A 25,219-nucleotide genomic window follows, 5' to 3' on the forward strand; every position below is an offset into this window, starting at 1 on the left:
CTGTGCCTGATAATAGCATTCACACAAATGAAAAGTGATTGGACCGTGGGCGTGGTTGTAAATGTTTTTTAGAGGAGGGCGGGACTTGTCAAAATCTCTTGTCAAAAAGTCTCGTCACAAGGAACTTGAAATTATCTCTCGCGGGAGTTGAAATTATCTCCGAGGAAGCCTTGTTCCATGATTTCCTTTTATAATAGAGAAAAATAAATATTTATTGCGAGTTTTGCTTAACAGTAGAATTACCAGAGCATACGAAAAAACTCGTAGATCCGTCCCACCTTGAATCGCTTTGCACCTCTCCATCAGCGTCTTTTGTCTTTTAAGTGTGTCGATAAGCAGTAAGCAGCCTGCTATCACATCCCCCACTGCCGCACAGTTTTCTCAGCTCAAGTCTGTTTACCTGCGTGTCAGTTGTATAGAGTGAGAAGTCAAGCAAAATGACACCTTTTATAAATACTATATAGTTATTTGGAACACATGCATTTCATGTGTGTTCCGTGTCTACAACATTCTATGTAAACACATCGTTAAAACAGAAACGTTTGTCATGTTTTAGTAATAATTGACAAAATGTAGACATGAAGCATATAATGTGTGAAGCCTGAAGTCCAGATATCAAATAAATACTTTCACAAAAGGTACAAGTATAACAAAACAAGTGCGCTTCTATTCAAGAATATAACTGCAGAAAAAGAACCCGCGTTAGGGTGCGACATTGACACGCCTTTAACAAGGCTGCTTTGGTGGTGTAAAGATGAGAACTGCTGATGGGTAATCAAAAGGTCACAAGTTCAATCCCACATGACTCCGTTTTGAGAAGTGAGTTGCTCTTATTCTTACTATTTTAGAATAAAAGCATACATTTGATTTCAGTTTGTACCAGCGGGTGTAAATGTATGATACTTGGAAAGGTTGGCTTTGTTTTTTTGTTATTCAGTTTTATTCTCTCAGTTACGTTCACGATCCTCGTGTGGATTTTTATTTTTGTTTTTGCTTTTTGTAATGGACAAGTATAATTTTTTCCCTGCTTTTAAATCTCCCTTGGTTTCTGCCTTGCATTTTGTATTGCCATACCACGTCTACTTACAGGGTCAAGTCGAGTTCTAGGAGTTCGTCGTTATTAATGAATTCAAAGCTTCTGCTTTTATTATATAGGCCAATCGAGAGGAGTCAGATGAGGTGGCTCGGGCATCTGATCAGGATGCCTCCTGGACGCCTCCCTGGTGAGGTGTTCCGGGCACGTCCAACCGGGAGGAGGCCCCGGGGAAGACCCAGGACACGCTGGAGGGACTATGTCTCTCGACTGGCCTGGGAACGCCTTGGGATTCTCCCGGAAGAGCTAGAAGAAGTGGCCGGGGAGCGGGAAGTCCGGGCATCTCTGCTCAAGCTGCTGCCCCCGCGACCCGACCTCGGATAAGCGGGAGACAATGGATGGATGGATGGATGGATGAAATGGCGAGCTTTCTTCACTCAATTGATTAAACCGAAGAAGAAGTGAAATGAATACTGAAGATGTGGTCTGATCTACATAAAGAGGAGAGACACACCAAGGCGCTGTCCACCCACAATAAGCCATCGGTGAACAAGTTGGGTTTGAAGGGCCGCGTTCCTCGTGTCGGGGCTTCTTGTACCAGGTGGCGAGACTTGCACAGTGGTTTGTGTATTTAGCAATGTCTTCGCTTTCGTTTTAAAATTGCTGCAGCTTCAACTACAAGGCCACCTACAGGAACAACGAAAAAGGGGGCTGAATGCCCCCTAATTTGAATATTTTCATTTCATTATATAAGAGCCCGATGGAACAAAGTTCAGGCCTGCACGCTCGGCTGCCAGGAGGAGAGAGTGCTGTGATGCCGCTGCGTAACAAAACCATTTTTTGTTTGTTTTGGAGTAATTGAAAATGGGTGACGGATGAAAGACAAGGTCTCTTTTAAACGAAGTTTGACTTATTTATTTCCATCGTTTTTAAACATAATGGATACCATTAAGTCAGATATAAAGCACTTCCTTCCATGAACCCATGAGACTTTTTGCACAAAGAGAAAAGTGGAAAAAAACTAAGTGAGAATCGTTTTTTTTTTCTTTTTGTATATATATATATAAAAAAAAAATTATTATTCTCTTTTTTTAGAGACATCATCTGAATTATACCACAAGTGGTTCTGCATAAAGCCAGCATAAATCCATGTGGCGGCTGTGCCAGGCCCGGCACATTGATGACATCCTTGATGGTTTGTAGATGATATATTGAAAGAGGGATGTGAATAAAGCAAAAATGAAATTATGTTGAAGCGACGGCAATCAAAAGGGAGAAACTGGGGAGAGCGGATTAAAAGTTGGTGACAATAATCACGAAAATAATGAACACAACTTTGAGAAGCAAAATTGAGGAAGGGCTTGAGGATGTAGAAAAATCAACTGTGTTTTTGAGAAGCTGACGAGAGAGGTGGACACCCTGAACTGGCTGCACTAATTGTAACTCCAAAACCTGAATCCTCAAACATTAACCTCCACTCAACGAGAAGTCCTTTCCTCCTTTTTCAGGGACGTCTTCAGGATTACATGGTTGTCAGTTGGAAAACGGTGGAGTACCCTCTCAGAGTTTGGCTGGAGGGACTCAAGCAGAGGAATTTAAGTGTCTCGTAGTCTTGTCCATGAGTGAATTTAGAAGGAAACGGGAGATCGACTGGTGGATCAGAGTAGATACACTGGTCAGTCATGGTGAAGAGGGGGCTGAGCTGAAAAGCAAAGCTCTTGATGTACCAGGTTGAGCTGCCCTCGCCTTTGATCACGAGATTTGGGTAGTGACTGTAACAAGTCGATTGTGGATACAAGCTTTCTTCGAAGGTTGTTTGTACTCGGGGGGCCTTAGAGATGAGGTGAGGAGGGCAGACATTTGAGTTCAAAGGGGCGTCCGCTCCTGCGCTTTGAAAGCAGCCAGTTGAGGTGGTTCAAGCTCCCTGTGTTGTGGGCACGTCCAACCGGGAGGAGACCTCGGGGCAGACAAAGGCCACACTCGAGAGAGGTTTGTCAGCTGGCCTGTGAACGTCTCAGAAGTTTGAGGAGGATTGGTAATAGCGGCATGTGGAGTGGAGGGTGCTGATCATAAATTTGATATTTTTGCTATTGCTTTCTTTAGCGGTGGTCCTCACCCTCTAAGAGCCACTACCAGACTGTTCAGAATTGCAAATTTCAAACGTAAGCATGTGGAGTTGCTGTTTTAGACTATTTCAAGGTCACTGATTATGAATACAAGGCAATTTTTGAGTTTGGATCCTTTATTAGCCCTCTATGGACCTCTAGCAGAGAGTGATAAATGGACAAATTTCTATTAGAATCAAGATTATTGAGATTTTTAGACAGTTAGATTGAAGGAGATATTTTAATATTTCAAATACTATAATGCAGCTCTTCTTCATTATTAGGTATGTCTACCTCATGAAGTAAATCTTTATATTTACACCAATTCAGACTTTTTGTAATAGAAATGTACAGTAAAATCCTGCAGCGCGAACGTACCTATGCACGTACAACCTGCAGCACAAACGGTTTTTTGTGCCCAAAAACTCCATCCGAACGACCAAAGAAGTAAACACGTTCTGATCTCACAAAGCCTTAAATTGTTAAAAGTGCGCCATTACCCAGTTCTTTGTAAACAACGTTCCTTACTGTGCCTGTGATATTACTGTTATTCAGTGATTTATTTTGTGCTTTTTACTAAATAATAATGGGTCCAAACAAAGCTAGAGAGGCAAGCACAAAACCAAAGAAGGTACAATGATCAATAACCATAGAAACGAAGAAAGAAATGATTGGAAAATACAGGAGAGGTATACGGGTGACTGATCTTGCAGCTTCCTATGGCCTGAGTAAATCTAATCTATCCACGATTTTGAAAAACAAAGAGGAAATTAAAAAAGCTGAAGTTTCTAAGGGTGCGACACGTGTACTCTCTAAAAACGGGACGACCAACAGTTGATGAAGTTGAAAAAAGGTGACAGGCTATCGGAGGCTATTATTTGTGAAAAGGCTATAGGGCACAGGGCCGTCTTAACAGCATTATAGGCCCCCTACCTACACAACCACTCAGCAAGTCACAACATACATAGATTGGCATGGGGTGCCCGTGCGTTAAGACGGCCCTGCTAGGGCAATACGTGCTGATATTGGGAATGATTATCCTTCTGGGAGTGCTGATAGAGAATGTCCAGTTTCAGTAAATTGTGTAGGCTATGCTATGCTTATTCTTATGTCAATCTGTTGCAGTGTACAATTTATTCTTTATTCATGTGTTTTTCCATAAAACAATATTTTAATATGCAGAAAACTCAATTATGGGTATTAAATAGGTTAGGTATGGGAGTCTTGGGAGCTTGGAACAGATTCATTCTATTTCTATTATTTCTTATGAGATAAATTGCCCCGGTCCATGACCAACTCAGTCCACAACCAGTTCTCCGGGACGAGTTACGTTTGTGCTGCTTATGCTCTTCACTTTGCAGTCGCTGGGTCTTAACCTTCACCATGCGGCGATCAAACAAGCGAGTGACCTGAACCACTAAAGTAACTTTTGACCAATGAGAAAGCAGGATTGGCAGAAATGGTTCTTAAGTTTGAAGTGAAATAAATTGTGCTCTCGAGTGTCTTGAGAACCTTAGGGTTTTTTTTTTTCTTCTTTTTCATTTAAATTAACAAAAGTAATAATAAAAATAAAAATGAACAAATGGACACGATGACTAACAGTAGCATGTTTATCAAGAAAACCCTCATAAAAAAGAAATGGAGAAACTGGTAGAAGCCTCTCATGCCAAACCGGGCACAGCCACAGGTCGTCTCTTTCCCACATGGAAGCGACCGCAGCGCTCCCGCGCCCCAGATGTGCCGATGCTTTCAAGTGTGCTTGTAGCACTGACTGGCAATGTTAAGCAGCTGAGGATTGGCACGCACAGGAGAGAGATAATATCGCACAATGACACTTGAGATGATTGGCACAGATGGAGACACAACTCACGGTGCTTTTGATGTGTGCCGAGTGTAATTGCAGTTCAAAGACAATACTACCCCCCCCCCCCCCCCTCTCAGACGCACTTTTAGCCCCCCCATCATTCCCATGTCTTTTTGCTGAAAATGTCACTTGTTTGTCCCACTGTCATCATGTTAACGTTACAAGGTTACTTATTGTATGTTCCCTATGCTAGGTACAATAGTTTAACAAACACCGCCTGTCTGTCCTGCCAGGGGAGGCTTATTAATGCCCCACCATTGCCAGCCAAGCTGCCCACTAATCAACACTGCAGCAGCTGGCATATTCTGTCCTGCTGTGCCATGCCAGTAGCGTAAGGAATTCCCTCCTACATGTTTGACATTTAAAAACTCTTTATTTCTTAGGGGATGGTAGACACTGCCCGCCTGCAGCATAAGGGACAGACATTAGAATCACAAACTCTCGAATATTTGGGCAGTTTTGATGAGAACAGGCCTGTCAAAGCTCAGTAATGCTATCCACCAATGTCCTCTAAAATAAAATGGAGTTGTGAGGGTCCCTCGAGTCCTGCTGTCCACCACTAGACTTGCTCGCTTATTCCATGTGTCCGTGGTTCTTTGTGTGAAGAACACGTTTTGTTAACTCTTGTTCTTGCACAAATGTTATGTCAAGTTGATGTTTGTGCAGACTGACTTGTTTGTTGCCCTGAGATGGACTGGCGCCCTTGTTCCTGCCTTGTGCTCTGTGCTAGCTGGGAAAGGCTCCAGCAGACCCCGTGCCCCAGTTCAGCAACTGAGCGGGACAGAAATTGACTGACTGACTGACTTGTGTACGGCAGTTCTAGGGGTTTTCTAATATCTCCAAATTGTTAAGAAGGAAGCGCTTGCTTGCTTTATTTTGCTGCCATTTGTGTAAATCATTCTTCGAACCCGGATTGCCCCTTGAACTTTAGTAACGACTTGATTTATACAAGGGTGAGTCAAAAATTATCCGCACTCCAGCTGTAGAATTTATTTAAATCAACTTTCAGAAAAGACAAATCCATCCTTTTTTCGACATAATCTCCCTGCTTTTCAATACTCTTTGTCTATCTGTCAACAAGCTTTCGTATTCCTTCATTAAAAAATGTTTTAGGCTGAGCTGCGGGCCACAAGTGCACCGCTGTCTTCATCATACGTGAATCTTTGTCCTCGAAACCCAAGTGGATTATTGCATAGATGATATGCCACTTGTCTATTTCATATTTCACGTGCGCACTCAATGTTGTCATCAGCTCCTTTTTCATGGCTGACACTGGTGCGACCTTCCTTGAACTTCTCTGTTCATTCATACACACTTCTTTGCAACAAAACACTCCCTCCACACTGTGCCCAAAGTCTTCGATAAATTTCGGGTACAAAAAAAACGAATTGCTGCACGCTGCTGTTCTTTCATGCAAATCTCAAGTGGGGCAGCCATTGTTTCTCGCACCGCAGTTAGAAATGATCGGACGTGTAAGACGTTCACACCTGCACAGCAGTGACTGGGGAGACGGGGACCTCGTACAGAAAGACAGTGCTGCCGACAGACATTTTAATATAAGCGAAGTGCGGATCGTTTTTGATCACCCTTGTATATTAGAATATGTGAGTGAACCGTCGTGACTAATTCTGTGCCAACTGAAGATAAAGAATGTGGAAGAAAGAAAAGACGGGGCAGCCGTGAACATACCATTGTCACATCACGTTGGATGGCCTTTTTCAGCCTTCATTTTCATGATCTTAGTGAGTCGGAGGCAGTTGGTGGTGGGCTATCAGGAAGTGCACTCGCCAGCCACTCATTCCAACTAGGCCACGACTCCCCTCTCAAACAGGTCTGTTTTTGTCTTTAGTTACTGGGGTGGGCTCTGGGTGTTTGAGAGCTGGCAACCAATGAAGGCTCAGTCGGAAGTACAGGCAGTGCACAGGAGGAGGAATAAGGAACAGGCACGTTTGGACCTCACAAACGGAGGAGAAGCTCGTCTGTCTGACGTCTCATGTTTTATGTACCACTACAGAATGGAAAAAAAAAATGAGTAAAGGACTTGAGATTGTGTTTAAACTCGCTGTACCTGTTCAACCTTCATACAGCACCGGCTCTACCAGGCAGCACATTGTTGGCTGTCAGTAAAAAGGGTCAAACTGGACTGTGCTGGAAAGTTGGCAGCCGGTCGTGTAATTTCAGTCATGTAAATCGATACGATCCTGCGACAAGCACATCCCCTACCGCTAGAAGTTGCGTACTGTGATGTTGTCTTCACTCACTGTTGCTCTTTCATGACCCTCTGAGGACGCCACTGTCTTGCTCTTGCCACCGATTACTGGACAGCTTTTCAAACGCAGCTCAGTCGTTTGCCCTCATTCTCCCTCCTCACCTGGACGTGTTACCTCAAAGTAACGGCAGACAGCAGCATTTGTGAGTAAAGCGTCTGCTGTCTTTCCTTTGCAGTTTTCTTTGTCTTGCCGTTGTATTAATGTACGCAGCAGTGGTACGCAGACTTGATTTTTTTTTTTTTCCCAGAGCTGAGTGAAGTGTTAAAGGCTCTTTAAAAACCGGGGAGCAAATAAGAGAGGAAAACAACACAAAGAAAGGAGACAGCTGTTTTGAGCAGCCAAATGCTAATTGGCTCGTCTCCATGTGAGTAGTGTTGGCAGAATCCTCCTGTTTGTACGTTACATAAAAAAAAAAAAAATCCTTTTTTGGTGTAACTTTCTGCCTGGTAGAGCAGCAACTGTTAGCTAAGGTGCCATATTGCCCACTGAACTTTGACCCTTGCACTCCATTCTACATTCACTTTTGCCCAAGCAGCTCACAGGTATGGACCCCGTGTTGTTCTCTCATTAAAATCCGACATGGGACCTCAAACAAGAACACATCAGAAGGGTGAGCGCTTCAGTTCTGTCTGAATTGTCCTTCAATTCAGCTTCAATCCTATTGTCCCAAAGGGGGAACTTAGCTTGACGGTAGAGACACCGGGATGCCACATTAAAACAACTGCAGACAAAAAGTCAACCATCAGCTAGGTGTGGGCGGCATGGCAACAACTTCATATCTAAGTCTTACTGAACATTCTGACCGTTACAGTAGATACCGTTTTTTAGACTGAAATGTATTTTTTTTTTTTAACAAATAACAAGGGCCTTGATAAAATCAACCCAGCTAAATTGTTTTCGGCCGAAGGGTGAATCATGAAGGACAAGTGCCTTTCAAACTGAAGCCAGGTGTGGGACTCTGGAACAAACTACCGAGACACAGAGTTGATGCAAGAACCTTGAGAAGGACCAGGATGAGCTACTGAGACAGCTTAGCTATTAGTGAAACAAACAGGCGACAAGTAGACCGAAGGTCACATTTCTTATGTTTTAATGTGCTGCTAGGTCCTTGTGGCACACAGTCGCCACTCGAATGCTTGTTAACGCTCCGCCACTCAGGTGTTCACATGAGAGATTTGACAGATGAGAGGAGACCATTCTGTCCATCCAGCCCACTTCTTCAGTTAAGTTATCCCCGTGTCTCATCCAGATCTCTCTTATAGGTTGTCGAGGTTTCTGCTTCATCTCCATTACTCAGTAGTTTGTTCCACATTCCCACAACTCCCTTTATGTAAAGAAGTGCTTCTGGCGTCACTTTTGAACTCAGGTCCCCTTCATTTCTATGGGCGTCACTGTATGCTTGATACACCATTTTAGTTGAAAGAAATCGGCTGCATCTACTTAGCGATGCCTTTGAGGATTTTTGAAGACCTGGATAAGGATTCCATATGGTCTCCTCTGCTCGAGGCTACACAGCTTCAACACTTCTGGTTCACCTCCCTGGAACTGATTCAAGTACGGCTTCTTACTACTTCGATTACGCTGCCGCCACCAAGCAAACACAGCACAAGACATGGGTTTTCCCCTTGACTTAACGGCCTGTGTCGACTCAACAATCGGGTGGAATCACAAAGCCCTCGGGGCAATATGTTTAAGACATTAATGCACCAACAGAAACCCACATTTCAAGTGTCATCTTGCATGCTACATTTGCATCGTTTTTTTTTAAAAACTTTAAATGTGTTCACAAGTTTTCCAGTAGTTTTTAGCGCACTATTAAAGTGTTTCTTGAAAGCTTTACCAGATGAAGACTTTCTTCAGGTATACTGGAGTATATCGTTCACCCCAACAATTAATTTATACACAGAAGTAACGTAAAATGGTTAGTGAGACATTTATTATTCCATTTTTGGTTAATTGGTACTTTGTCATAATGGAAAATAACCTGAAACAGCAGTGAGATTAAAGTGTAACTACTCGTATTAGTAGAGAACGTAAGAATTGGACTTTACAATATGATGTAAAGGTGTGCGATGGCTAAAAAGGCTTTCGTGGACACAGTTTTCACCCCATGTGATGTAAAAAAAATTGCATCGACTGACATAGAATTAGTCATTCTCGTGTTCATCGTGGAAGCGCTACAGCTAATCGTTGTTCAAATTTATTATACATGAACGTTTGGAAAGGAGCACCTGATGAAGTGGAAAAGTCTCAAGGTCAAATTTTGAGCAGGATAGCACGTCATTGATGTCCAAGAAGTATTGAATCATTGTGATGTCGATTTAACGCAGCCGTGAGTATCTTTACATGTGCTTTAATAACCCGGTTGTGTACAGAAATCCTGGTTTCTAAAATGCCATGTGATCCCTCATTCTAGTTAGGCAAACAGGATTTTTGGTCTCTGAGTACCCGCGTTGACACACAGGTAAGTGAAAGGCACTATATGATAGATAGATAGATATGAACGGTACAATAGATAGATAGATAGATAACTTTATTAATCCCAGGGGAATTTTGCATACTGATAAAAAAACAATAATTTAAAGAGTGATAAAAATCTCCGAGTTGAAGGTTTGACGTGCCGACTCCACAGCCTGGGCCGCTACCAGGCACAACTCTGCTGGCGTTTCACTATTTTGCTGCTCAAGTTGAAGTGCCATATGCCATAGTTGACGTCACATAGAATTTTTTCACCATTTAAGACAGATGGGTTCTTTTTTTATGAGAGTTTTTAAAATTGCACATTTCGAGACGTCTCACCGAGATATCCCGACAAATGTCCTTGACGACGTTTCAACACACTCTGTCCCGTGGGAGCCGAGTTGTTTCACGTGAACGTGGCGACAACAGTAGGTGCTTTTGCTTTTAATGTAAAAGCACTGACAGTTGAAAATTGTCCTCTTGCAGTTCCCCCAACCAGATATCAGTGATGCCAGACTCGGTGAACTTAGTGAAAGGGCACACTTTTTTCGGTCAGCGTGTTCCTTTCGGAGACCACTCTCAAATTTCTAGAATTAGGTCAGCTTATTTTTATTTTGTTTTGTAAAGATTAAATGCTGTCCGGAGGTTTGTCGTCTGTTGTCCCCCAGGTAAACACTGTATACATGTAAAATATAGCGCATTTAAGACGATTGCCAATAATTTATGATATAACCTTTCCAAAAATCAAACACTACGAAAGTGGCGCTGTGATGATTTATTCTTTTCATGACGCCCTGGCACATTGGCACATTTTGCTCATACTTCTGTTAGTTGTACACATATAAAAATAGCAGGTGATCCCTATGTGGTTAACGTCCGCTGGCAGCACATTACACGGTTTCATGGAGGATACCGAAATGAGAACGTCACTACTTGAAAGTCCCCTTTTAACAGTCGCTTTTTGTTTCAAAGCATATTCTGACCAGTGCTTTTAGATTTGTGCTGTTCAACTCCCACCCCCAAATCCCTCCTCTCCCCCGTCTCTCCTTCCCCCCCGCAGGGTCAGCCGTGCTGCTTCAGCTGTGGTAGCCATCAGCCTAGTGACTGTCAGTCCTTGGAAATGTGCACAATGAATGCCGACTCGCACTGAGCCACGGTGGCCTGTTTTCCCACCACTGAAACAAATAATAGATAACAGAGGTCTTGGGACACAGTAAACTCGCTCGAGTGCGCTCTGGCCAGTAGGGTGGTGGCACACACATCAATTTGTGTTACAGGAGAGCAAGTAATGTGGCGCTGAGGCTCAGGTGTTTAACTCTTCACAAGCTCCGCTTCTCGTTCCGAGCACAGTGGTGATAACAGGGAGCGACTCATCTGCTCGGCTCCCTTTGATGAATCTTTATATCTTTTAAGATGAAATCAAACCCTCCCTCGGACTCGGAGTGACGACTTCACGACTAGACTGCATTACAATCCCCTGCTGCTGGTTTGCATTTTAGATGATCTTCTTTCTTTAATGTGCATTGAGGTTTCTTGCCCTGGACTTTACTTACTTTATATATTTTGATTTTTCTCTGTTATTTCCCCATAGCACTTTTGGAGAGCTGAAGACGGTCCGTCTGCCCAAAAAGATGAGCGGGACCGGCCCGCATCGAGGATTTGGTTTTGTTGACTTCCTCACCAAGCAGGATGCTAAGGTCAGTTTTGCTCCCAGACGCATACAGCACCAGCCACTGCGACTCTTCTGCCTTAATGTTAATCTTAGCTCAGCTTTATCGAGTGCACTGTTGTATAATGATGGACTTGTGACAAGAAACCAGCCGTTCAGCCCAACAAGCTCCTCCTTCCTATCCCCTGAGAACGTCTAAGATAACATCAAGGTGGCACTCGCAGGGTCCCTGAAGTCCTCCCCTCCACCGCACTACTTGGTCGATTATTCTGTTTGTTTGTGCGGTGAATAAAACATTTGTGTCAAATCTGCCCTTGACAAGCTTCCAACTGTGTCACTCGTGTGCAGGTGCCAAAAAAAAAATAAAGATGACCGACCTGTAGAGCTTGGTGGGCTGAATGGCCTGCTCTCATCAAAATGTTCCACCATGATGACATGACTGCGAGTTATTGAGCAGTGGTTCCCAACCGCCAGCCCGTGGACTGGCACAGATCTGCAGAAAAGTTTTATCGGCCCACGAAATTGCAGGCGTGGCTGTGAAATTAATGCAGTTATTGTCTACAACTGGTCCACTAAAAGCTGTACATGAAATGTCACAGCGTATTAATCCTGAAAGCAACGTGCATTTATTAAAAAGACTGAGGCGCTCAAAAACTCCAAGATTGCAAAAGCCATAAATCTACCAACAACCGGACCTTTTTTTGTAATTGAATTGAGCTGCTTGAAAGTTCAAGGGGTAGACCGTCTGTTGTCACTGATCAAGCAGCCAAAAACCCACACCGTCACTCAGCCAAGGTTGAAAACCACGTTACAGAGCTTGTCATGCCAGCTGGTGGTCTCGCTGCCTTGAAGATGTCCGATTATGTGACTAGGTGTTGCAGGGCATGGTGGGATGCACTACTGCAGCATAGCGTCAGTTTTCCTCTTTCACCCCATAAGTATTGCGAGCTTCTGCATTGTGGACCGCTAATAAAAGTGCTGCCTGGCGGTGCCAGTTTTCTGTACAAATGTTGTCCAAGAACAGCTGCACTCTTGGCCCGTCTCCTGCTTTTCCATTTTGCCCTCTTATGAGGGTGGTATGGAAATTCTGACCGAAAGCCTTTGTATTAACTGCAGAGGAGACGTTAGTAAAGATTCTGTGAGAATGACAAGAACACAAGACTAGGCTAAAAACGAGGGGTTGAGAAAATCGAAGCCAAAAACACTAACCGCAAAGTAAATGTCTAAACCAGAAGTCACAAAGTAAATCACATTGCAATCTCTTTTAATGTCCAGATCACAGACAAGTGTAATGTGACTTTAATACGGTGACATTAATGACGTCACCGCCACACAGTTGTGGTAATGGGTCATGCAAAATCTCCATTAAATTCCATAGTGCAATGCGTTCCATTCCTGTTTACCGCAATTCCACTTAAGTGCCCAGTGCTCACAGAATAATTGCAAATATCATATGACTAAAGAAATTCAATATTGTACGTTAGGTGTAAAAACGTAGCAAACATAGAGAGTGTTCTTAATTTCACATTTCAACTGTACAAAGTCAGTCACCATCTGCAAAAGCCAACAGCCGACTAATAAAGAAACACTGAAAGTGTCACACTCTTTGTTTTGACAGAAAGCATTCACTGCCCTGTGCCACAGTACCCATCTGTATGGGCGCCGCTTGGTCCTTGAGGTGGGCGGATTCAGAAGAGACCGTGGAAACCTTACGAAGAAAGACTGCCGAGCACTTTCACGGTAAGTGAGTGGTCCTCTGAACAGACCTCCACATGGCAGAGTCTTCAAGGTGGAGGTCTGTGCACTCGATGAAAGGCGAAGCCCATGAGAGTCTGTTGCTCTCGCCAGCCCGTGCAGTGGGTGTCCCTGTCTTGATTACTTGAAGCTCATGCTGGCCTCTTGGGTTGTGACTCCAGTCGCTGGTACGACTCATTCCCCAGAGCTCAGAGTTATGTAGCAGTGGTGCAGATGTTTAAGAGGACACATAGCAACTGCACACCACATCCATCAAGGTGATCGGGCGGGGGGGAGAGGAGGGGGTCGGTGACAGGCTCGGGAAGTCTGAATGTCACTTAACCATTTGTAATTGTGAATGCATCAGCCATAAACAGGGTTAGGGTTAGTGTGTGTGTGACAACTGCGGGCGCTGTTTTAGATGAGCATTCTAAAGTTATCAGCAGCTCTGTTACTTTTTCAGAAGACATGCTTATCTCAACTGGATGTGTAAAGGTGGGTCAACAAATCATTAAAATCGCATCATGGCATTTTCCAATTCACTTATTCCAGATCAGGGTCGTTTCGCGAAGGAGCCGATCCCAGCTAGCACTGGGCTGTGGCGGTCCCAATACCGCACTTGCTCACAGTTTTATTCGTCTCTTCATTTCCTCTCTACTATGCCTCAGTTCTCTTGTAAAAACCCTGTGGTACGCAGGCACGGCAATCATGGCTCCAGCACGAATAGTAATAATAATACATTTTTATTTATATAGCACCTTTCCCATACTCAAGGCGCTTCTTGAGGGACAATCCTACATGTGTACACTTGGATTTGGTATGGCCTGCCTCTGGAGCCACTCTGTCATGCTACCTATGCCCCACCCAAAACTGTGATCGCATTATCTATTTACGTGCCACAGACCTGCTATCTCACGTGAGTGCAAGGCAGGAACAAACCAGTTCATAGTGTGGCACACACACACACACACACACACACACACACGCACACGGCCCAATTCAGCATGTCATTGGACAGTGTTAGAAAACTCCACACAGGGAGGACCTAGGATGTGAACCATGGTCTCCTTGCTGTGAGGTAGTGGCGCTGCACTGCGCCAGCATGCCACCAAATAATATCATTATATAAGAAGAAAAGTGCTTTTGGAGAAGCTAATACTAATGTTGCACAGACAGAATTAAAATCTGGTATAAAATAAAAAATGTTAAACTTAATTATAAAAATGACCCTTTTTTTTTTTTTTTTTTTTTGTCCTCTCGGTTTCTGTTTGCGCCCATCCTTGCGAAGCGACTGTTTCCTGTTGATGTCCATTTCTTGCGATTATTAAGCTTTTAAGGGCTTCCATCATCTTTTTGCTGATTGAGGGGCACACAGCATTTCTGAGACCGGCGTTGTGTGATGGCCGGCGCGCTGACTTTGTTGCTCGCTGCGACTTAAGACTTGACTGGGCCGTGACGTGAGCGGAGTCAGAAGCACGTTGTTTAATGCTAAACGGTTTTAATTCTTGACTGGAAGCTGCATGAGGTTCAGTATGGCCATTGACTGAAGGATCGTTAATCTGTTCATGTCTTTATTTGATTAATAATGAAAAGTTGCTTGTTGAAGATGGATGCATTTGGAATTAATCTAGAATTCTTTTTCTAAATATATTTACATTTAAATCTAAAAAATTGCCTCTTCAGAACAGAGCAGATCCCTCAATTGAAGTTTCTTTCCCCACTCCACTATCTCAGGGGCTCACATTGTCGCTGCTTTGGACTTCCATGATATTTTAGTGTAAAGTTTGGGCCGTGCCGTGTTAGTAGTCCGCCCTATGGCATTTGTGATGTGCCGTTACACCAGGGGTCTTACCTTTTTTGGCTTCCATTGATAGTAATTAGTTGTGAGTGGTTCACACACGTGGGGCCCCGAGTGATCCCCCCCCCCCAGTCATATCATCTGGCTGTGGCTCCACACGCCGGTGCTGAGCAACAAAGCTGTGCGTGTTTAAAGTGAGTTGAAACGAGCAATACGAACGCTCGTTTGAAGCACAGATGCGTTCTGCCAGGAGTGTAAGGTCACGACGTGTTAAGCAGCTGTTTGCCCTCAATTTGGATGAAAGACCAACCTCAAAATTTCACTTCCTGCCTTGTGGAAGGCTGAAGGTTGTCGAAGCTTTATAGCATTTCAAATCCATCTCTTTGCAAGTCTGAGGAAACCTAACGAGATTTGGCTATGGATTAGTCCTGCCATGCGCTGCATTCACAGCTGCTGCCACTTGAAATGCAGGCAGTGAATATTGGGAATGTTGGGAGCCGTTGAGCGTGGGCCCCAGTTCACAATTTGGAAGAAATCGGCTGGCAGCCGAATCCAAACTGTTTATAACCAGCAGAGCAACTTTATTTCTGCAATTAGTTTCACCTCCAACTTCAGTCCTCTCATTTTACGCCTGCCATTTGTTGTAAACAGTGACGCACTTCTGAAAGCGGGCCCGAATGATCGATGAAGCACTGGAAATGCATTTTTGTGTTGGCGGTGCAATTTTATGTTTTAGTGTTTTTGTATTTATTCCTATTGAGTATTTTCTACATACTTTAAGGTATGTAATCTGAATTTGTATTTTTTTTAGCCTGTTGGTAGTCTAAGCAGGATCTTTGTCCCAATTTGTAGAGTTCTGTAATGGCAAGAAACTGTGTTACCTTAATAACACTGCAGAACTCTCACAGTGTGTGTGTGTGTGTGTCATGTAGTGACTCTCTTTGGTTTGACCCCACAGCCTGCTGGGAGATCAAGCAGGGTTCAACGGACAGGTGACACATAACACTACAAGCACTGTTGTGGGGTAGATACCGCTACCTCCCATGCGAAAAATACACAGAAACAAAATGGTAGACGGCGCCAATACTTAAAATACCCTGTGACGCTAGAGGTGCTGTTGCCCCACTAACCCACCAGACACGTCCAAGACACACCTTTTAAAAGCACCAAGAAGAATTTAATTATTATTCTCCAAATATAGTGCACAAAGCACAATTCTCAAATCAATAATAATAAATAAACAATAATCACAATCCTCCTCTATTACCCAACTCCGGCTCTTCTTGCTGGGTTTTGACCAGTCCTTTAAATAGTCCATGACCCAGAAGTATTCCTTCTCCGGGTCAAATGCCACATCATCCTTCAAGTAGCCCGGGCTTCTGTCCTCGTGCCTCCGAAGGTACTTCCGGGTCGTAATAACAGTAGAGTTGCCCAAGGTTCCTTGTGAGTTCCCCCTGGCGGCACACACGGCGCCCAACAGGGCTGAGGAAACGGACTCCATGTCCCATGATGCCCTGAGGGAATCCGGGGAACCATTTCCGTCCAGGGGAGCTGCCACCTAGCGTCCCGGGGGGATACAGTGCCCTGAAAAGCCTGCTCTTCCTCCTTTTTTTTTTTCAGGGACGTCCCGGCCAGACTGAAACGCTGGCCATCCATCATAACCCAAAATGCCAATATCTAAAACTTTTATCATTTATGTATTTACTTATAAATCAGGGTTGCACGGTGAGCCTGCTCCACAAGTTCGGGTGCATACAAAGAAAAACAGTGGAGCAGACAGACGGGCAGGCACATGTAGGGTGTCATTTCAGTTGACCGATTTTGACAAAGGCAAGGAAACATGAGACATTAGGCTGACCAGAAACTGGACAGAAATTCATTATCAAAAATGCCCATCCTACCTTTCACCAACTCGCAAGCAAAACCCAGAAGTGGTAGCCCAAGGCCAGAAACATGAAGTCTAGTATGGTAAAAAGAAACCTGAACATCCACCACACTCTCACAAGAAGGTTTGTGTTTGCTTTGAATCCACAAACTTGGATAGGCCAGTAAGTGCACAACGCCAACCTCTTATCCTGTCGTGACCGTGACATCTGTGCTGTTGCACTTCAGTAGACTTTGGAGTAGAAGAAGCATTGTGGCAACTACAGCCTCCAAGGGAAAAAACAAAACAGTTGCAAAATATTTTTGAAAACTTAAAATTGGATCCTTGCTAAAAGGTAATGGCAAGAAGTGAATCCTGTGCCCCACAGATAAGCCAGCACTGATTTATAAATAGTTACAAAGACAACTCCTTAAACACGTAAAACGTTAATAGCAAGGTCAGATCATAACAGCAGGGACCCCTTCACCTTCTTGGGCTCGGTTCTGCTTAGCAGATGGCAACATTAGTGGGAGAAGGAACACAGAAAAAGGCGTCCATCTGCAGCAGTGAACAGGAGTGCTGACTGGATGTGATACTGCAGATTGGAGAGTTGGGGTGTTCTTGCTCCCCACATCAATTGCCAGCCAAGGTGTCTGCCTGTATTGCCTTTGGCAGCCCGAGGTGACTTTCATATTCTAATTATCTCTGAGTTGGTTTTGGGGACACGAGTTTGTGTCAATCACATGGGGAGTCAATGGCTTGCAGTCCAGCATCTAAAACACTGGCGGTGTGGTAGGGATGATGTGAACATGGACGTCCGTGTCTGCCAAACACAGATGGAGTGAAATTTGACAACATTTCTAGTTTCCCTTGAGGTGCTTTATGTTGCGTTACATTGTTATATTCTCAAATGGCCATCTCCTGCTGGATCAAGTCTCTGGTTATGTTTTTTGCTTTGCATTCTCCCCACCACCATAACCTATCGTCTACGTAGGAGGAGTGAAAGCTTTAGATTCCTCAAAAATTTCAGTCTTCGGTTTTCGATGGATCTCAATGTTTTAGGGTCCCCTGAGATAGAAAATTTTGATATCTCAATGATGGGTGTGTGTCACGGTTTATTTTTTGAGGAGGCTCTAGAGCTAAAACGACTGGACGGAAAAACAGCAAACTTGAAACTGAAGCCTGTTATGAGACAATGATGTGCTGTTTAGATTTTGAGTCAAATCATGTAAGAGAATACCATCAAAAGCCATCATTTTGCAATTCATTATGAGTTCTTGTCATCAATGGCAATCGTAATAACCGACTTTATGATCTGAAAGATCAGCATCAGAGCAGTAAATAATGACTGAAACGTTAGAGCATAGTTTGGGTAACTCGGTTCTTAGGGCACAAAGCCTACTGACGCTCACGTCCGAATTGTTTTGTTTTGTCTTGATGTGACTACTCATGCAAGTAAAGGATGAATAAATAACTAGGATGCGTCTTCCAAGATGGCCACGACACAGTGATCTCTGAGAAGGTGAGGCAGCCTCGGCCTTTCAGATCCATTACAGCCAGACTGTGGAAGTCTGATACCAAAAATTACCAAGAAGTAACTTCTAAGATATTTTGGATAAAATTTTTGCTAAATTAATAAAAGGAAAGACAGGTCATGTGCTGACGGAAAATAGGCATTTGCCTTAAGAGATGTTTATTTTGGGGGTCTTGCTTTTGCTTAATGACATTAATGTTAGAGGAACATGTAAGTGATCTACAGAGTGAAGACAGGCACCCAGAACAATGTGGATTTCCATGAGATGATGTAAAAGCGTATACAACAAGAATCATGGAATAAACAACACGTGCATGTGGAGCAAGAATACGTATCAGTAGTCACAGGAAAAACAACTTCGCCTTCGTGTTCCCATAACTGACCTTTCTGAACTTGTCTTGCACGTGACCCCAAATCCTGAGCACCCCACTAAGTAAGTTACATCTAACAATGGCCGATCGTTTTTAGCCATGTTCACCTGTAATGCAAAAAGCGCCTACTGTCGTTGTCACGTCTGTGTGTCTGCATGAAAACCGCTCGGCTCTCGGTGAGCCAACTGTGTTGAAGCTTGATGTGCTTATTCTTTGAGGCAATTTCAGTTTGTCAATGAGATACCTCCAGCAGAACACACTGTAGATACTTCCAAAATTTCAAAATCATCTGTCTTGAAACATTCTGTGCAACTTTAATTATTTGCCATTTTAAATGACTTCAGCTTGCACATTTTGCTATGTTTTCCTCTTTGATGTGCACTGCTGGTTAAACAGATCCCCAGTACAAGTCAGTGAAACACTGACAGCAGCGGCGACTTGAGCAAACCTCGGTAATGCCAGCTGACATCCCCAGCTGCCTGCAGTCCCACCAGGTCAGGTAAATGATCTTCGTAACCAGAAAAATAAAAACACAATAGGGAGAGCAGAAAAAAGTCAGGAAAAGGAAAAGGAGAAGAGCTCCATAAGCCAGTATGCATACAGTGAGTAAATGCGCCCTCAGTATTGACATTACACTAAAAACATCCTAATTCAGTCATTCAGCACCACAATCGCCTTCTTTCCATTATTGACCCATTGCAGGCAGCAATTTCAGCTCATGACTTCAACCTTGATATTAACTCTCCAGCGGGTGCTTCTTTCAAAAGTTTTATGATAAAAATAAATACAAACAACCATCCGCTAACAAACAAACAAACAACATTTTACATCACTTTTGTTGTCATCTGCCGTCTATGGAGTCACCGCAAACTTTCATGAGCCCTGATTTTAAAGGCAGGATACTGTACAATTATATTAGACCAGTAACGGCGTAATGTGCAGTGAATCCACTTGACTTGAGCGTTCCTAGTTTTCCTCCTCTTTCTTTCTCTTTTGCTCAGAGGTCGATGCGCTCTTCTTTCCTCCACCCTAGCAACCCACTTCTTCTCTTTCTTTCGTCGGCATCTTTTTGCGTTAAAACTGATTAAGTCAGCATTTGTGTTGCAAGTACGTTTTTCTTTCATTTTTCACTTAAGCTGGCACTTTAGTCTACAATCTGCCTCAAGAATGATTTAAGATATGAAGAGGTAGAGGAAGTGACGGCAGAGGTGGTAGGGAATGAGAACGGCGCCCATATGCATGCGCCCGCACGGCCGCCCTGCTGCGCATTGCCGAGAGTTGATTCTACAATACAATACAATAAAATAAAATACAAACAGTAATAAAAATCATCACCCCGAAAGCGGATAGTAGACGTCACGTAGTATATGTGTACCAAATTTCAGGTCCATAGGTAGTACTAGGGTGTTGTACCGTGTTAGCCATGTAGTGAAAAGTCAAGCAAATGACCCCTTTTATTGGCTAACTAAAAAGATTACAATATGCAAGCATTCGAGGCAACTCAGACCCCTTCTTCAGGCGAGATGTAATACGGTTTGTGAGCTACAGGTGATTTAAAATCCTGGATAGACAAATCAACAGCCACACTAGCGTATTATAGAAGAAGATAATAAACTCAAAGGCTTGTAATTCCATTCTACTCACGCTTGTTATTTTGGGAAACTGGTAAAGAATATTAATAAGTCCCCAAACACACCTGGATGTTACACTAATTTGTTTTTTGTAAACATTTTATTGAATATATTTAAAATCAAAAAACATTCCATACAAGCAAGTCAACTTTTCTAAAACTAGATGTTAGGCTAACTTGTCGTATTTGTAAATTGATTGCAAAGGTGAAGGCCGGGCTTGGTCTGTGATGGCAGGGCCCATTACATGTCAGCAATGGAGAAAGATTTGAAAACATTTTCATTTCCCTTCACTCATGGGCTGAGATAAATGATGGGAATGACCAGGGATGGAGAGGAGGCACAATGTGGTTTCAAGTGCGTAAAGTCAACAGCGGCCTGCATGGCATTTCACCTACGCTAATGAAGGACTACGTCCACACTCAGGGTGTCAGAAGTCTTGAAATTATCAGTAAGTATCGCTTTTAACATTATTTTCTGCACTTGAATGTTTCTTTTAATATTTTTATATATACGTTTACAAAAGATTACAATAATTATTCAAATAACATTTAATGACACTTGTAGCATTTTATTGTGTGACCTCAGTATCAGCAAAGTGAAAAGAAAAAATAACTATTGTCGGGATTTAAACTTCTTTTAATGTTTTTATGGTTTACCGAGCTTTACTCTTACCTTGTACCTTCGGCCCAGCTTGAAGTGTTTGCATTTTATGATTAAAATTTCTATTATTTATCATTAAAGTAAAGATTTGAATGCATACACTAGTGCAGTTTAGTATTGAGGTACATCAGATACTGTATTGGTATTGAATTTCAATTCTTATCACATCGAATTTAGAAATTTGGGTTTCAAGACAACCCTCACCCACACTACTCCATTTTAGGTGTTTTCAAGTGAAAGTGAGCTCTGTCCACGCTAGCACTTTCACGTCATTTATGAAACATCTCCACCCACACTAACACAACCGAAAATGCGTATGCAATCACCGCTAACCTACACTGGATGGCAGTGGAACGGAAACGGGACGAGTCCTTCATGCTAGACTGAGGTCCACATGACCATGGTCATCTAATTCTTTAACATGAAGCCTGAAAACCATTTAAAGGACTCATTGAGATCATTGATGTGCAGGCTGGCCAGGTGGTCTCGTGGCCTCAGAACCCCTGCAGATTTTGTTTTTTTTTTCTCTCCAGCCCTCTGGAGTGCTTTTTTTTCTGTCCTCGCCAGGCTATCGGACCTTACGTTTATTCCTTTGTTACTTAGTATTGACTAAGCTTATTTTTATATTTTTGTTTGTTCATCTTGTAAAGCACTTTGAGCTACATCATTTGCTCTAGAAATAAATGTTATTGCTGTCATTGTTGTTTGCAGTGTGTGTTCACACACAATGGCACATACGATAAAACGGACCGACACCGAGGTGGAATTTTTCCTGGGCGTAACACAAGTGTGAGGCAAGCAATGTAGTTGAGAAAAGATCATGAGCGGGATCCATTCGGGGAAGGGGACATGTGATACGCATGAACCAATCAGAGTGAGCAGTGTGTGCGTTTTCAAAACACTCCGTTTTCACCCACTCGCACTGGACGTTTCTAGGACCATAAAGCTCTGGAGAGCATTATCAAAAGGTTAAATATGTCGGAAACTGAGCCTGAGACAAAAACGTAGTGCGGTGAAACGTAGCCTAACCATGAAAAGTGAGGGAGTCGGACTCCTGACTGGCATTTACCGGACAGCTGGACGAGACATTTAGGGTCACTTACACTCGGGTTCAACATGTACTTTATATCTGTAAACCTGGTTCTTGTTATTGTCATGGAAATGACGCTCATACAAGCAGACCTTCAAGCATCATTGGGCACAGCTGACTGGTGGCAGATGTCTTTCCCCTCGCCTCTTCTAAACCTCTCCTTTGCTTTTTTTCTTTGCCTCATTCTGTCATCAATTCAGAAGCACACATGCCAGATTTTTTGAAAACATATTATTTTTAACTAAGCCCATATGAGCAGAATTCAGAGGAAGCCCCTTGCTGGTGTGAATTGGCCACAGGCTCCCTCATGCCAGTTCGACAATTTGCCATTATGTTTCCTGACTTCTTGCTGGTTTTCTGAAGGTAGATCAGTGAGCTCGGTGGGGCTTCACCCAGAGGCTACAAGTTTCGTAGCTGCAAATAGATCTGCAGAGTTGCATTGCTGAGAACATGCTGCCTTGCACACTAAATAAATATTTACAGCGAGGGGCTTGTTTTGACAGCTTTGTTTCCCTCCCAGAGAGACCCTAGCAAGGCTGTTTGCAGGCCTACAGCAGGCATCCCCACGAGCAAGCGCGACACCTCCTCGTGAATATTCATGGCGCTCCCTTGGAGCTTGCCAACTTGCAGCGGCTCCTCGGCTAAAACACAGATTGCTTATCTTTCCTGCTTCATTATCGTAGCGGGTTGAAAATCTATGCCCTGTTTGTGTTTGATTAGATGATTTGTTTTGCTTTGGGGTCTTGTTCTCCTGATCTTTCCTTAGCCTTTGAGAAGGTTTCAGGTTTTTATGTCCCTTTACTTTCTGCTGTGAACTAAATGTGGCCATCTTAACATCTCATTTAGGACTCCAAACGCGAATGAGGGCAGTCCGTGCCTACCCGATTATAAACATGTGCAGAACTCGGGTGACAACGCGATCAAGCCTATTCATGGTCTCCTTCAGATGGGCGTCGTGTAGTGTGGAATGGGACTATCACCTAACGTGTTGTGAAAACAGACTTTGTGTGCCTGTACATTGGTGACACCGACCGGATGAGTGCCCCGGCTAGTAAGTGGCCAGCAGGCTCACAGGGCACAATGATGAACCCCTAACTCTGTGTCTGTGAGTCGCTAGTATCATCTGCCATTTCCTTTACATTTTTTTTTTTTGAATGGATTTGAAAGGTCTCTTTTAAAAGCGTAGGCATCCATTTTGGTTTTGTTCTGCCCCATTTTTAACATGTGTGTTCCTGAGGGAATAAAGTTGAAACCTTTCATCATTTCTACTACGACACCATTATCGCACTCTCCCATTTATCTTCTTGTCGTTCACTCAAATGGACCCACCGGCCTCTCTGATGAATGCTGCAGTGTAGCCGAAGGTCCTCCAGGCTGCCAGATCCAGTCTCCTCTGTCCAGATCTGGCACCTCTGGAGTTGAAGAGACAGTCTACTTCTGTTGGCTGGCACGGGCACTGGTCTGACTCGACCAATCCAAAAACTCGGTAATTTACGGTGATTGTGGCCCGGTCCACAGCCTAAAGATGGCCCACCGGGTGTTATGGGTTGTTTCTCTTCCGTCGCTTCTGGTGCCCCCACTTGCCTTGAGGACGGTATTGGCTTCTTTGAAGGTAGTAGACCTGTCTTCCTGCACCTTTTGTAGATCCTTCCTTTGCTAGAACGTCAACAGCCTGGTTGCCTTTGTACATTGCCCTGGAAAGAATCCACCACAGGATGACTGTGTGAGCTCTGCATGGGAAAGGTGAGGGCAATGGGCAGGATGTTCACTTCTTTGTCTCCGGCAGATTTCAGTGCCTTCAAGACAGAGCAGGGCATCCATAAAGAAGACCATATTACTGGAGGGTGTCAGGGCTGATATTGACACTGGTCTTCACCAGTCTGGACAGCCAGTACTTCAGCCTTGATGTTGGCTGAGTAGAGACTGGTAGTGAGGGAAAGCCTTTCATCTCTCTGCCCTCCTCGGATTCCAGCGTGTAGACGTCAGTCCCAGCTGTTCTGGATGTAACCTCAGGAATGATGTACAGTAGTGTATCCTACGTATGCTGGCCTCACTCCACACAGGTTCCCAAGTTACTCTGTGGGTTTATGGTCCAGGCTGTCTTGATGCCTTCATTCAAGGATACTTACCTGACGGATGAAGCGCCACCCTTTGAGTGCACCTTTAACTGCCCTGACGCAGCCTGTCGATGCTATTCTATAGGTGGTTTACCCATGACAATATCACCCAGAAGGCTCTGGGAATATGCCAGCGTGTGGCATCACTAGTTGGGCATGTGCATTCTCAAGTATCTGAGATGGCGAAGTGGGTTATGTGACTAAGCAGCTCCGTAGTGTTTACTTTTCTTTTGGCTCTACGAAAAATCATTTCTGGCATAACGACTTCTTGGTTGCATTTTTGTTTTTTTTAAAAAGCTTTAAGAAAGATCTTGACTTTCTGGTTGATGAATTCAGCTCAGCTTTTGACTGTGCCCATCTCTTGGGTTTTTCTTATTTTCTATTTTTGATGTGAGTCAGGAATCGCGTTTTTACTGCCTACCTGATCGCATTTAGCACAAGGCAGGATGTGTAATTAAGGGGCAGATAGAGGGTCATTTCCGGACCAAACAACTGCCTGGGGGGTTGCCAACCAGGATCCCAAGCTGTTTCATTGTGTGGTGGAGCAGCAACGTGCCGTACCAGATGCATGCTCCCTGCTTGACCCAATTTGTAAAAACACCTCATAATGCTTATTAAGAAGGCAATGAATGCCTCAGTTAGCTACAGATCCCCTTGATGTCAATCTCCCAGAGTGCTTTGCAGAACTCAGATTGGCATGTGGGACTGGCAGGTGGATATTAAAAAACGTGGCACTTTGAGGGAGATGAGCAGGGAGATGTGTCTACTAGTGGAGTATTGGGGTGCAAGGATTAAAAGGTTTCGGATCATCAGTTCATCCCGCAAAGGGTGAAGCCCACCTCTGTGTCCAGCTGCACAGTGAGTTACAATTGGAAGAGGGTCTTGTGCTATTAGCATTACTCATCATTTCACACCTGTCCTACCAGTAGGACTGAAGTTCTCTCTTATCTCTGGCCTGTTGATTTCACAATCCCCCGCTTCTGAACCTTTCAAAGCACCCTGTGCCCAACTTCAAATGA

The 25,219-nt window shown here is 43.7% G+C and overlaps 1 protein-coding gene across 1 annotated transcript in view; it reads left to right on the forward strand.

The window, feature by feature from the left end:
• Window positions 1-25,219, forward strand: part of rbm19 (RNA binding motif protein 19) — a 120,215-nt gene that overhangs the window by 74,396 nt on the left and 20,600 nt on the right. Inside the window, 3 exon segments of the mRNA XM_028824397.2 lie at window positions 11,324-11,429; window positions 13,020-13,079; window positions 13,081-13,141. Coding sequence (XP_028680230.2) covers window positions 11,324-11,429; window positions 13,020-13,079; window positions 13,081-13,141 — 227 coding nt within the window.

Source organism: Erpetoichthys calabaricus, chromosome 18 (genome assembly GCF_900747795.2).
Source record: "Erpetoichthys calabaricus chromosome 18, fErpCal1.3, whole genome shotgun sequence".
Lineage (NCBI taxonomy): Eukaryota > Metazoa > Chordata > Cladistia > Polypteriformes > Polypteridae > Erpetoichthys > Erpetoichthys calabaricus.